At 42.8% G+C, this 14,976-nt stretch overlaps 1 protein-coding gene across 3 annotated transcripts in view; it reads right to left on the bottom strand.

Annotated features, from left to right (window-relative positions):
• Positions 1-965: 965 nt before the first annotated feature.
• Positions 966-14,976, bottom strand: part of LOC133564140 (myc box-dependent-interacting protein 1) — a 28,625-nt gene continuing 14,614 nt past the window's right edge. For 2 of the 3 annotated variants that reach the window (XM_061918273.1, XM_061918274.1), the window contains 8 exons: positions 12,144-12,210; positions 11,949-12,071; positions 9,150-9,170; positions 4,933-5,268; positions 4,571-4,648; positions 2,840-2,908; positions 2,666-2,767; positions 966-1,552 (listed from right to left, as the gene is read on the bottom strand). In XM_061918273.1, the coding sequence (XP_061774257.1) occupies positions 1,451-1,552; positions 2,666-2,767; positions 2,840-2,908; positions 4,571-4,648; positions 4,933-5,268; positions 9,150-9,170; positions 11,949-12,071; positions 12,144-12,210 (898 nt within the window). In that variant the 3' untranslated portion in view covers positions 966-1,450. The remainder of the gene's footprint in view (positions 1,553-2,665; positions 2,768-2,839; positions 2,909-4,570; positions 4,649-4,932; positions 5,269-9,149; positions 9,171-11,948; positions 12,072-12,143; positions 12,211-14,976) is intronic. The other variant, XM_061918275.1, reaches the window with a different exon arrangement.

The following is a 14,976-nucleotide window of genomic DNA, read 5'->3' as shown; positions in this document are numbered from 1 at the left end:
ATAACCTTTGAAGGACATTTCAGTTCCACTTGCTACATGTGACAAAAACATACAGTTGGGAGGGGATTCATATGGCCTCATTTGTCACGGTTTACCTGACGCGTGAAACGTGACGAATTGGGGAGGTGCACCATCCACTTTAGCCACCTGATGGCAGTAGAGCAGGAGTGTCCAAACCTTTTGCCCCAATGGACTAAAATTTGTATGTGTGTGTGTGTGTGTGTGTATGTATATATATATATATATATATATATATATATATATATATATATATATATGTATATATATATATATGTATATATATAGATGTGTATGTGTTTACATATTATATAATGGATTTATAATTAAAATGTAATGATTGGATATTAAGAGTATGTGAAAGTTGGACTCCTACATTGTCTACTTCTGTCACGACCTCCTTAAAGTTTTGCAATTCCTCAGAAATAAAAAAGTATTTTGCATTTTTCCCATCATGCTTTGTACAGGATTTAAATGGGTGTCATTCTGATATTTCTGTATGGTGCATGGACTTTTTTTTTTAAATAGCCATAAGTTGTGTTATGTCCGACCACATATGTTGGCATTTTGTGTTGGTTACAAAAATTATGTTTTGGCACCATGACTAGGAAAGGTTGTTTGCACTGGGTCAAATAAATAAATGCTGCACTTGAGGCCATTCAAATCACAAGTGGACAGAGACCTGAATAATCTGAATAACTTTTATATATATATATATATTTTTATTCATTTTTTTTTGCTCCATGACTAGGGAAGGTTGTCTGCATTGCGTCATATAAATAAATGCTGCGCTTGAATGCATTCAAAGCACAAGTGGTCAGAGACCTGAATGACTTACACTCAAGTTTCTGTATGATGCATTGACGTGTTTTTAAAATAGTCACATACTGTGTTATGTGTAACCATGTTTGCTGCCCTTTTGTGTCGGTGAGATTTTTTTGACTAGGGAAGTTTGTTTGCATGGGGTCATATAAATAAATGCTGTGGGCAAGGACCTGAATAACTTATACTGTCCACAAATGGCTCAACAGAGTGTTGAATATCTTCCCATCATTTTCATCAGATTGCATTACAAAATAGTTAATGGCACCTCGCCCTCTTACGCGAGACCCCGCCCCCAGGAATGGGGCCATATGAATCCTTTACCTACTGTACCAGAACAGAGATTTAACACTCTGCTAGAGTCAGTTACAGTGACGGCTGCTTTAACCCTGCAGGATTCTGTCATCAGTCCCTCAGCGATAGCACTTAGTCGAAATGGCTGTGATTTGTCTTTTTTTTTTTTGCAGAAGTTTCGCCTGAGCGGCAGACGTCACGACTACGGGCGATTTCAGTAAGGGGGTGTGTCAGCTCTGCTCCTGTGGACAAAGTCCAGGTGACAAGACAAAAGGACCAGGGGGTGGGATGAGACGAGGAAGGTGATGAAGATCGTTCACAGCCTCTGGGTGAAGTTTTCCGGGAAGACTCCTTTGGGGGCCTTGTCCTGGTTCTGCAGCCAGTCCTCCTGCTTCATTCCCATCAGCCAGCCGTCATCCTGCATCCATCAATCAATCCAGTCTTATTTATATAGCACTTTTCATGCACGGGCCAGCGGCCACAAAAAAGTGCTTTACAGTAAGCGATGTTGTAATGTTGCTTCATTCAACCCAGATCGGCTGTAACCGACTTGAACATAACAACCCCGTAAAACCACTTGGAGTACAACAACACAGGGGCCCGTGTTCAGTTGGAAATAAGAACTAAATCAACTGGAATCCGTGACTGATGCATATTTGTCAAGAAATGCTCATTTTCTATGTGGATTCGTGATGTTATGAGGCTATTTCTGTAACGCATAATACAGTGTCTCCGGGTTAGCCTTTGCCTCGTTCCCGTGAAGCATTGTGGTTGGTTTATCTCGGACTAGCTGGTAATACTGTGCCGTCTTGGACTTTTCAGGGTCGCTAGTGCGTTCTCGGAGGACGAGGCAAAAATCAACCCGGACCCCCTGTAACCGACTCGAACCTAACAATCTTGTTAAACCACTTGGAGTACAACAACACAGGGGCCCGTGTTCAGTTGGAAATAAGAACTAAATCAACTGGAATCCGTTACTGATGCATATTTGTCAAGAAATGCTCATTTTCTATGTGGATTCTTGATGTAATGAGGCTATTTAGCTACAGTGTCTCCGGGTTAGCCTTTGCCTCGTTCCCGTGAAGCATTGTGGTTGGTTTATCTCGGGCTAGCTGGCAATACTGTGCTATCTTGGACTTTTCAGGGTTGCTAGTGCATTCTCGGAGGATGAGGCAAAAATCAACCCAGACCCCCTGTAACCGACTCGAACCTAACAATGTTGTTAAACCACTTGGAGTACAACAACACAGGGCCCCGTGTTCAGTTGGAAATAAGAACTAAATCAACTGGAATCCGTGACTGATGCATATTTGTCAAGAAATACTCATTTTATACGTGGATTCTTGATGTAATGAGTCTATTTAGCTACAGTGTCTCCGGGTTAGCCTTTGCCTGGTTCCCGTGAAGCATTGTGGTTGGTTTATCTCGGACTAGCTGCAGTGTGCTCAAACTAATACCTCGTCTCGGCATGTGAGAACAGGTAATACTGAACCATCTTGGACTTTTCAGGGTCCCGAGTGCATATCCGTACCTGTTCGTCTGGATTGTCAAAAGGAATGACAAGCACCACATCTCCTGCCTTCATCTCCAGTTCGTCAGTATCGTTGGCTGCATAGTCATGCATCACCTGGACCTTTTTACACAGAAACACAGAATATTCCATTGTTGGGAATCAACTCTCGCCCTCTGTCAGGTCTGGTCTTACCTTGAACAGGAACCCGGGGGGTATGTCTGTCGACGCTGCCTCTGCTGGTGCCTCTTGGACTGCAGGTGTCTGCACGGGAAAAGACATATTCCGTTGAACTTGATTGTGTGAATGCTGCAAAACATTCACACAAATGCCAAATTTAATCTATTTCTTCTACTTGTTCTTCTCCAGATTTTGGTACGTTCTACCTTCCACATTTTTTCATCCGATTCAAAGCGTTCCAACTTCAAACTGTTCAGCCTATTCGGTAATCGTGGTTTTCCATCCATCCGTCCATCTTCTTCCGCTTATCCGAGGTCGGGGTGCGGGGGAAGCAGCCTAAGCAGGGAAGCCCAGACTTTCCTGACCTCAGCCACTTGGTCCAGCTCCTCCCGGGGGATCCCGAGGCGTTCCCAGGCTAGCCGGGAGACATAGTCATCGCAACGTGTCCTGGGTCTTCCCCGTGGCCTCCTGCCGGTCGGACGTGCCCGAACCACTTCCCCAGGGAGGTGTTCAGGTGGCATCCTGACCAGATACCCGAACCACCTCATCTGGCTCCTCTCCATGTGGAGGAGCAGCGGCTTTACTTTGAGCTTCTCACCCTATCTCTAAGGGAGAGAACCGCCACCAGGCGGAAGAAACTCCTTTGGGCCGCTTGTACCCGTGATCTTGTCCTTTCGGTCATAACCCAAAGCTCATGACCATAGGCGAGGATGGGAACGTAGATCGACCGGTAAATTGAGAGCTTTGCCTTCCGGCTCAGCTCCTTCTTGTCAGGCTTGCCCCTGACAGTTTGTTTGTGTTCTGTTTTTTTCCTCTGTGTGTGTAGTATTTCTCTGTCAGCGCTCTTATTTTGTTGGTTTCCTGTCTTTCTCCCTGAGCGCTGTTTCTCCTCAGCTGCGGCCAATTGGCACCTGGCCACACCTGGCGTCAATCAGCCCGCTCTTATTTTTACCTGCTTTTGTCCTCCAGTCAGGACTGGATTATTGTATTGTCGCTCCTGTCGTGTCGTGTCTTTGCGACGTAGCGGTAAGCTATATTTCGGTAGCTGTTTGTAGCTTACTGTTTTTTGTTCCCTGCTTCCAGTAATGACTTCTGTTTCCTGCTTGTTATCTTCTAGCTCCCATGCTAGCTCGTTTAGTTTGTTACCCGCCTGCTGCGCACTTTTTGTTTGTACCCCTTTGTTCGGTTTTGTCTTAGTATTTTAATTAAATCATGTTTTCTTACTCGATGCCTGCCTCCTTCTCTGCATTTTGGGGTTCGTCACAAAATCACTCTGACACTTCCTCACCACCACCGATCGATACAGCGTCCGCATTACTGAAGACGCCGCACCGATCCGCCTCTCCATCTCACCATCCAGTCTTCCCTCACTCATGAACAAGACTCCGAGGTACTTGAACTCCTCCACTAGGGGCATACATCGCGGTTTTTCCCCTTAATAAATTCCGAAAATTTCCAGATTTCCCCAGACTTCCAGGTTTTCCGGGAGATTTTTCCCATTCAAGATGAATTGGCCATTTTTCAAACTTCCACCATTTCCACATTTTTCAACCGAGTCAAACCATTCCACCTTCAACACATCAAATACTTGAGTATGATTTTGGACTGTGGGTGCAGAATGGAGTACACAACCCCCCCAAAAAAACAATCAAGCACAAGAGCATGCCAAATCCACACTGAGATGGGCGTGCTCACCACATGCCGCTCATCTTTCTTGTCGTCCAAGATCAGTTCCGCCGTACTCACCTCCTCCGACGCCGTCTCTTCTTCTGCGGCCGCCGCCGCTGATTCCTCGGCGGGGGCTGCTTCCTCCGCCTCCTCTCCCTGAGACCACAAACACACCAGAGTTCACACGTGATCCCAGCCCACGGAAGATTTATTTCTTTCATTTTATTCTTTCCGGAAGATTAGGCGAGAGACGAGACAGACGACGAGACAAGCAGAGGATGCAGAATAAGCATTTTCAATAGCAAGGTGTGCTTAGCTGTCAGACAAAGTCGACGTTGGCACCGCTCGCATTTTTTTGCCTTTTTGTTACCGCCCCAAACCTCCTCCAGATCTGATGCATCCGCCCTCCTTCATCCATCCAGATGCATCTCCCGGGTTACCTGATCCTCTTCATTAGCCGGGGGCGCTTCCTCTTCGCCAGCGTCGACCGGAGCCTCCGCGGGACTCTCGCTAGGCTCGTCCTCCGCCACGGGCGTACCCCCGTCCTCCACCGCGCCCTCCCGGTGGTCACGGACCTCGTCATCGCCCCATTCCTCGTGGTGGTGGTGGTAGGGGGCCGCTTGGCTTCCGTCGTCGCCCCAGCCCTCCGAGGCTGCGGCTATGGGGTCGTAGCGGACGGGCTCGGCGCCGTCGTCATCCCAGGCCTCCGTAGCGGCCGCCACGGGGTCATAGCGCACCTGGGCGGGCTCTTCTTCCTGGGCACTGCCGTCCTCTGGCTAAGGGGCGGGGGTCGGGTTTTGAGGGGTCAGAGGTCATTAGACATTTTTGTACCTCGAGGCTGGGTTGGTAAATCATTAGGGGAATGTTAAAGAGTAAAGCAAACTAGGTAGAGTATGCTGGGTGTCAAACAAAAAGATTTTCAGATCAATGCCGATTTTTATTTTGAATGAATTTTCATCGATTCAAAAAAAGCTAAATTCTACGTAATTTTTTTTACTTTTTTTTTTTTTATCTTTCCTGTCCCGCCACTCAGACAAATCCTATTGTTGATGTAGATCAGGGGTCCCCAAAATACGCATACGGCCCGCCAGCGTCCAAAACCCGGCCTGCGGGAAGTCCCAAGTTAAAAAAAAAAAATTAGATTACTTTTTTATTTAATTTTATTTATTTATTTTTTCATTATTTTTTATTTTACAACAGGACAATGACCCCCAAACACAGGTCAAAAGTGATAAAGGAATGGCTAAATCAGGCTAGAATGAAGGTTTTAGAATGGCCTTCCCAAAGTCCTGACTTAAACGTGTGGACAATGCTGAAGAAACAAGTTCATGTCAGAAAACCAACACATTTGGCTGAACTGCACTAATTTTGTAAAGAAGAGTGGTCAGAAGCTTGCCAGATTATATATATATATATATATATATATATATATATATATATATATATGTATGTATGTATGTATATATATATATATATACATACATATATATATATATATATATGTATGTATGTATATGTATATATATATATATATATATATGTATATATATATATATAGCTCGACCCCAGCCAAATTTTTTTAACCCAATGCGGCCCCCGAGTCAAAGAGTTTGGGGACCCCTGGCTTAAGTCTTATAATTAAATCGAATGTTGTTGTGAAATGATTAGGGTAATGTTAAAGAATAAAGCAATGTAGTTAAGGTATGCTGGGTGTAAAAAAAAAAAAAGGATTTTCAGATTAATCGCGATTTTTATTTGAAACGATTATTAATCGATTCAAAAACAGCAAAAATCTATGAATTTTTTTCTGTTATAGTACATCATGTATATATTACATGTTATTATGAATGTTACTAGATACTACATATATACTTACATCATGTATATATTACATGTTATTATGAATGTTACTAGATACTACATATATACTTACATCATGTATATATTACATGTTATTATGAATGTTACTACATGACATATATACTTACATCATGTATATATTACATGTTATTATGAATGTTACTAGATACTACATATTTACTTACATCATGAATATATTACATGTTATTGTGAATGTTACTACATGACATATATACTTACATCATGTATATATTACATGTTATTATGAATGTTACTACATGACATATATACTTACATCATGTATATATTACATGTTATTATGAATGTTACTAGATACTACATATATACTTACATCATGTATATATTACATGTTATTATGAATGTTACTAGATACTACATATTTACTTACATCATGAATATATTACATGTTATTGTGAATGTTACTACATGACATATATACTTACATCATGTATATATTACATGTTATTATGAATGTTACTAGATACTACATATATACAGTACTTACATCATGTATATATTACATGTTATTATGAATGTTACTTCATGACATATATACTTACATCATGTATATATTACATGTTATTATGAATGTTACTAGATACTACATATATACTTACATCATGTATATATTACATGTTATTATTAATGTGACTAAATGAAATATATACTGTACTTACATCATGTATATATTACATGTTATTATGAATGTTACTACATGACATATATACTTACATTATGTATATATTACATGTTATTATGAATGTTACTACATGACATATATACTTACAGCGTGTATATAAAAAAGAGCAATTTATAGAGCGAATCCCCTTCACTACATTGTTCCTTGAACTTTGCTAGCATTAATTTACACGTTAGAATTTATTTCAAAAAAGAAGAAAAACATATGTGTTCTCATCTCACATAAGGATTGTGAATGATAGGCAAACGTTTTTTTTTTTAAAGTGTAGTCCCCCTTAAAATATTTTATTTAACCAGCACATCGCCTCCTCTCTCTGCATCCTGTGGTCAAGACCAAGCTTAACGTGTTTGGCTCATTTCCCATAGCTAGGATCTCTGGTGGCCTACGTGGGACTTTTTAATGCATATGATGTACAAAAAGATCCAACAAAGCTATTTTACCCAAAATTTAAATGTGTTGTAAACTTGTGAAAAACAGGTCGAGGGTTGAAGAGGTTAGGAAAAAAAGCAAAGGAAGAGGAAGACTTTTTTCATCAGAAGCTGGATGCTGGCTCTTCTGCGTGAGATCGGCATGGTTCTATTCTATGGTCACATGGAGGACGGGGGCGGGGGCGGGACTTTGTAAGAGCAGAGGTGTCATTCCATGGTGAAATGTTTGCCTGGAGAAGGTCTTGGAGACACATGGCTCTTACAGAAGTGACAGTCGGGCTGCGTTGCAAGCAAGGCTCGGTGAAGCTGCCCACAATGTTCTCCTTTCATGGCCCGAAAAAGATGAGCAACTTCCCTTGATTGCAACCGTTCCCTGTGTGCTACCTCAGCGTAACCAACAGGGACTCAAACATAAGCTCAATTCAGTTCCAAATATTTGCATTTGTGGACATTTATAGCTGAATAGTACACTCAATGATAAAAAACTAAATGTTTGAAACTGAATTGACTTATTCCCAAGCTCTATTTGTGCTACCGTATTTCCTTGAATTGCCGCCGGGTATATAGTATGCACCTGCCTAGAATTAATTAGCGCATGCTTAGCATTACCGCCGGCTCAGGATTAACGCCGGGTCAAACTCGTTTCGCAAAATATTATTTTTATTGACGCATGTCTAGAATTTCCACCGGATCAAACTCGTTTCGCCAAATAATTAGCACGTCTAGAATTTCCGCCGGGTCAAACTCGTCACGTCACGAGTGACACTTCACCTGTCATCATTTTCAAAATGGAGGAGGCCGATTTCAATCATTTGAAATCGCATAAAGGGAAGAAGATTAAGAGCTATTGAATATGCTAAAAAGAACAGTAAGCAGCTATGTTTTATTAATATACCGTAGCTGCGTGTGTCAAATATGAGTCATTAAATGACTCCCGCCTCCTGGTGGTAGAGGGCGCTAGTGATCCTTCTTGCGACTACTCGGCTGCAGAAGAAGTGACAACAAGCAGCAAGAGTGAGCAGCGATCCTTTAGTTTTTCCTCTCGCTTGCACTTTTAACATGGAGGATTACATATCTAAAATAAAACAGTTTTCTAAACTGGACTTTCAATGGAAGCAGGAGGTAATAAAGGAAGATCTCCATCGAGACAGAGAGACTTTTAAAACTGAAGAAAGATAAGGAAGACTTCTATAAACAAGTTATGGATGCTTTTGATCAGAAGGAGCTGCGCATGGACTTCATTTATAAGTAAAGGTAAGACCATAATAATGTTTTTTTTATTAAATGTGCTTTTCATGATGGTATCCTTACATCACACTCAAATTTATAAGGGCAGGCCTAAATTTACCGCATGCCTTTGGTAAGCGCCGGAGTGAGAAGAGGTTATAAATGAATTAACGCCCCGGCGGCAATTCAAGGAAATACGCAATGGTTTTAGTGCTCGGACATCAAACATTGCAGATAATGCACAAAGAGATTTGGGAAACGCAAATGAAAACTAAAGAAATATGGAGCAATATGGCATCATGCTCGGGGGAAACATGCTGGGTAAAAGTATGGCAATGGCGCTTACACAATGGGTACAAAACAAAATGGCCACTCTTTAACATTAATATGCAGTTGTTGTTGTTGGAGTTGATTGGCTTACCCAGGAGTCCCAGTTGGTCGGCTGCAGGGGAAACAGAAAAGAGAGAGACAGCGTGAGAAGACATCATCCAATTGATCCTATAGATGTCAACATTGTGTACGTGCTGAAAGATTATTTTATGATTATTTATCAAAATATAACAATAGATGTCAACATTGTGTACGTGCTGAAAGATTCTTTTATGATTGTTTATCAAAATGTAACTATAGATGTCAACAACACAATATTATGTCAGACCCACTCGACGTCCATTGCGTACGGTCTCACGTATGCGGTCCTCTCCAAGGTTTCTCTTAGTCATTCACATCGACGTCCCACTGGGGTGAGTTTTTCCTTGCTCTAATGTGCGCTCTGTACCGCGGATGTCGTTGTGGCTTGTGCAGCCCTTTGAGACACTTGTGATTTAGGGCTATATAAATAAACATTGATTGATTGATTGAACATTGTGTACGTGCTGAAAGATTCATTTATGATTGTTTATCAAAATAAAACTGTATATGTTCACATTTTGTATGTGCTGAAGGTTTCATTTGGTTCAATTATCAAAATATAACTATAGATGTCAACATTGTGTACGTGCTGAAAGATTCATTTATGATTGTTTATCAAAATATAACTTTAGATGTCAACAAAAATTTGACTATAGATGTCATCATACACGGCGTGGCGCAGTGGGGGAGTGGCCGTGTGCAACCCGAGGGTCCCTGCATCAAATCCCACCTAGTACCAACCTCGTCACGTCCGTTGTGTCCTGAGCAAGACACTTCACCCTTGCTCCTGATGGGTGCTGGTTGGCGCCTTGCATGGCAGCTCCCTCCATCAGTGTGTGAATGGGTAAATGTGGAAGTAGTGTCAAAGCGCTTTGAGTACCTTGAAGGTAGAAAAGCGCCATACAAGTACAACCCATTTATCATTTATTTATCATTGTGTATGTGCTGAAGGTTTCATTTGGTTCAATTATCAAAATATAACTTTAGATGTCAACAAAAATTTGACTATTGATGTCATCATTGTGTTTGTGCGGAAAGATTTATTTATGATTGTTTATCAAAATATACCTACATATGTTCACATTGTGTATGTGCTGAAGGTTTCATTTAGTTCAATTATCAAAATATAATTAAAAATGCCAACATTGTGTACATGCTGAAAATTCATTTATGATTTATTTTAAATCAAAATATAACTATAGATGACAATAAAAACCAAACTATAGTCAAATATTGTGTACGTGCTGAACGGATCATTGGTTGACTTTGGTAAAAACTTAACCCTTTTAGGTTTTGCTCACATTCGATTTATTTTATTTAGACTCGGCGTGTTGGTGCTTTTCGAAACATTCGAAGCAAACACTTGTTTAAGAAATACAAATAATATCAAGATAAAAGATAGTAAAAAGTATGTCAAACAAACTTTTTAACGGAGTGATCACTGCAAACTCGTGCGTTCGTTGACTCCGGATTGTGAGTTGCATGATTTTCTTGTCGTCGTCTGGTAAAATCTTGCACTCTTAACGCCCTTTTCGATTACCTCTCAAAGAACTCTGAAGAAATGTTTATCCTTTTCTCGTTTTGAACGAATCGTACGGCCCCAAAAAACATGGGCATTTGGCATTTTTTTCTGTAAGAAAGGCTACATTTTCCCGATTGGGATAGTTCTCCCAGGATGCAGACGGAACTCCCTAAGGCAAGGTGGTTTATTTTCCATAAATCGCGCGGGATACAAATAAAACAAGCGTGCCTATAGCACGGGAAGCTAACGGAATAGCTAACAAGGAACGCTAAGCATCCATCCATCCATTTTCTACCGCTTATTCCCTTTTGGGGTCGCGGGGGGCGCTGGCGCCTATCTCAGCTACAATCGGGCGGAAGGCGGGGTACACCCTGGACAAGTCACCACCTCATCACAGGGCCAACACAGATAGACAGACAACATTCACACACTAGGGCCAATTTAGTGTTGCCAATCAACCTATCCCCAGGTGCATGTCTTTGGAGGTGGGAGGGGCCTATCCCCAGGTGCATGTCTTTGCAGGTGGGAGGAGCCTATCCCCAGGTGCATGTCTTTGGAGGTGAGAGGAAGCCGGAGTACCCGGAGGGAACCCACGGATTCACGGGGAGAACATGCAAACTCCACACAGAAAGATCCCGAGCCTGGATTTGAACCCAGGACTGCAGGAACTTCGTATTGTGAGGCAGACGCACTAACCCCTCTGCCACCGTGAGGCCCTTGAACACTAAGCATATGAGCGAGAAAACAAAAGGCAAAGCTTAGATCAGGAATCAGGAATACGCAACGTGATGTGTTGCACGAACAACGGGAATAAGTAGCTCTCTGATTATCAATCAATCAATCAATCGATGTTTACTTATATAGCCCTAAATCACGACTGTCTCAAAGGGCTGCACAAGCCACAAAGACCATCCTCCACGTCCTCGGCTCAGATCCCACATCAGGACAAGGAAAAACTCCACCCAATGGGACAATGAGAAACCTTGCATAGGACCGCAGATGTGGGCGACTGGTGCAATGGATTAGTGCCCGGGAGCAGGTGAGCGTCCCGAACAATAATCAGAGGCAGGTGAAAAAAATCTACAGTCATGGCAACTAAAACACAAACCAAAACAGGAACTGAGGGAGTCCAAAACTAAAGAAAACATGTTCCGGGCAACGGTTCATGACATAAATGGCGCCAAGTACCCATTGAGAACAGAGCTAGCTTGACCACCACACGCATTCAATGGGCGGGACGTGACGTCAGTCAAATCGAAGCACTTTGTTGACACAATAGACACAAACCTCTGTCGGGGATGTGACGCTAATATCAGGGTTTGCTGCAGAACCGAACAGGCCGATGATGTTCTCCGTCTTCATCTCCTTGGACGGGGTGACCTTGGGTGGAGGAGGCACCGCCGGCCTTAGCTGCAAGGAAAACATTTTAAACACATTCCTTTGCAACTCTTGAGTATTGGCAACACGAAAAAAATGTTTTACTTTGGACGGGGATTTCGGAATCGGGGGCGGTCCTGGTTTGAGAGTGTGGTTGGAGTCATCGGCGCCACTGGGCGGGCAGAGGAGAGAAACAGATCACAGAGTGAGACGCAAGTGAGCGAAAAGCCACCGAGAGAGTTGCCACGCATGCATGAGGCTGTTCCCGCGAGAGCTGGCATGCAAGAGAAGTGAGCCTCCGTCCCTTCCTCCATTCTCGCCCTCCCATGCAAGCAGGCTACGCGCGTGCCGCGGTTAATCCGCGCAAAAAGTGCAGCGTGAGCGGCATAATCCGTCGTAAAGAACACAGAAAGCGGACAGACGCCTCAGAGCTGCAGATATTGAAAGAGATGGACGTACTGTTCACACGCACTGGGAACATGAATAATGTAACCATCCCAAACCAAAGCTAGGTCCAAACAAACCAACTGTTAAAATGACTCTGATCTGCGTTTCAAAAACTCCATTGTGGTCGACATAAATCTCGACATCGGGTTGATAGTGATGTGTATTTCTGTGCATTTAAGTCTCATCTTAAAACTCATCTGTATACTCTAGCCTTTAAATAGACCTCCTTTTTAGACCAGTTGATCTGCCGCTTCTTTTCTTCCTCCTATGTCCCCCCCTCCCTTGTGGAGGGGGTCCGGTCCGATGACCATGGATGAAGTACTGACTGTCCAGAGTCGAGACCCAGGATGGACCGCTCGTCGGGACCCAGGATGGACCGCTCGCCTGTATCGGTTGGGGACATCTCTACGCTGCTGATCCGCTTGAGATGGTTTCCTGTGGACGGGACTCTCACTGCTGTCTTGGAGCCACTATGGATTGAACTTTCACAGTATCATGTTAGACCCGCTCGACATCCATTGCTTTCGGTCCCCTAGAGGGGGGGGGTTGCCCACATCTGAGGTCCTCTCCAAGGTTTCTCATAGTCAGCATTGTCGCTGGCGTCCCACTGAATGTGAATTCTCCCTGCCCACTGGGTGTGAGTTTTCCTTGCCCTTTTGTGGGTTCTTCCGAGGATGTTGTAGTCGTAATGATTTGTGCAGTCCTTTGAGACATTTGTGATTTGGGGATATATAAATAAACATTGATTGATTGATTGATTGTCATCCTCGTCCGGACAGAAGGGTGACACGGCAACCAAAAGTTGCTTTATTACAAGCGAGTGTCATTATACAGGACTGCAGTACCTGGAGGAGGTCAGGTCAAAATAATGAGGCACTCCTAACTTATGACACTGATCTGTGTTTAAAATACTCCATTGTGGTCGACATAAATCTCGACATCGGGTTGATAGTGATGTGTATTTCTGGTCTTGTCATCCTCGTCCGGACAGAAGGGTGACACGGCAACCAAAAGTTGCTTTATTACAAGCGAGTGTCATTACACAGGACTGCAGTACCTGGAGGAGGTCAGGTCAAAAATAATGAGGCACTCCTAACTTATGACTGTGATCTACGTTTAAAATACTCCATTGTGGTCGACATAAATCTCTACATCGGGTTGATAAGTGATGTATATTTCTGGTCTTGTCATCCTCGTCCGGACAGAAGGGCGACACGGCAGTGTAGCTGGATCAGAAGATATGTCGGAGATCGTCTCTTTTGAATGCTTTACTCTTTGAACGCTTTACTGATCCAAAAGTTGCTTTATTACAAGCGAGTGTCATTATACAGGACTGCAGTACCTGGAGGAGGTCAGGTCAAAAATAATGAGGCACTCCTAACTTATGACTCCGATTTACGTTTAAAATACTCCATTGTGGTCGACATAAATCTCTGCATCGGGTTGATAAGTGATGTATATTTCTAGTTTTGTCATCCTCGTCCGGACAGAAGGGTGACACGGCAGTGCAGCTGGATCAAAAGAGATGTCGGAGAACGTCTCTTTCGAACGCTTTACTCTTTGAACGCTTTACTGATCCAAAAGTTGCTTTATTACAAGCGAGTGTCATTATACAGGACTGCAGTACCTGGAGGAGGTCAGGTCAAAAATAATGAGGCACTCCTAACTTATGACTCTGATCTACGTTTAAAATACTCCATTGTGGTCGACATAAATCTCTACATTGGGTTGATAAGTGATGTATATTTCTGGTCTTGTCATCCTCGTCCGGACAGAAGGGCGACACGGCAGTGTAGCTGGATCAGAAGATATGTCGGAGATCGTCTCTTTTGAATGCTTTACTCTTTGAACGCTTTACTGATCCAAAAGTTGCTTTATTACAAGCGAGTGTCATTATACAGGACTGCAGTACCTGGAGGAGGTCAGGTCAAAAATAATGAGGCACTCCTAACTTATGACTCTGATCTACGTTTAAAATACTCCATTGTGGTCGACATAAATCTCTACATCGGGGTGATAAGTGATGTATATTTCTGGTCTTGTCATCCTTGTCTGGACAGAAGGGTGACACGGCAACCAAAAGTTGCTTTATTACAAGCGAGTGTCATTACACAGGACTGCAGTACCTGGAGGAGGTCAGGTCAAAAATAATGAGGCACTCCTAACTTATGACTCTGATCTACGTTTAAAATACTCCATTGTGGTCGACATAAATCTCTACATCGGGTTGATAAGTGATGTATATTTCTGGTCTTGTCATCCTCGTCCGGACAGAAGGGTGACACGGCAACCAAAAGTTGCTTTATTACAAGCGAGTGTCATTATACAGGACTGCAGTACCTGGAGGAGGTCAGGTCAAAAATAATGAGGCACTCCTAGCTTATGACTCTGATCTACGTTTAAAATACTCCATTGTGGTCGACATAAATCTCTACATCGGGTTGATAAGTGATGTATATTTCTGGTCTTGTCATCCTCGTCTGGACAGAAG

The sequence above is a fragment of the Nerophis ophidion genome, linkage group LG13 (genome assembly GCF_033978795.1).
Source record: "Nerophis ophidion isolate RoL-2023_Sa linkage group LG13, RoL_Noph_v1.0, whole genome shotgun sequence".
NCBI classification, from domain to species: domain Eukaryota; kingdom Metazoa; phylum Chordata; class Actinopteri; order Syngnathiformes; family Syngnathidae; genus Nerophis; species Nerophis ophidion.
This window is presented reverse-complemented; position numbering and strand designations above follow the sequence as displayed.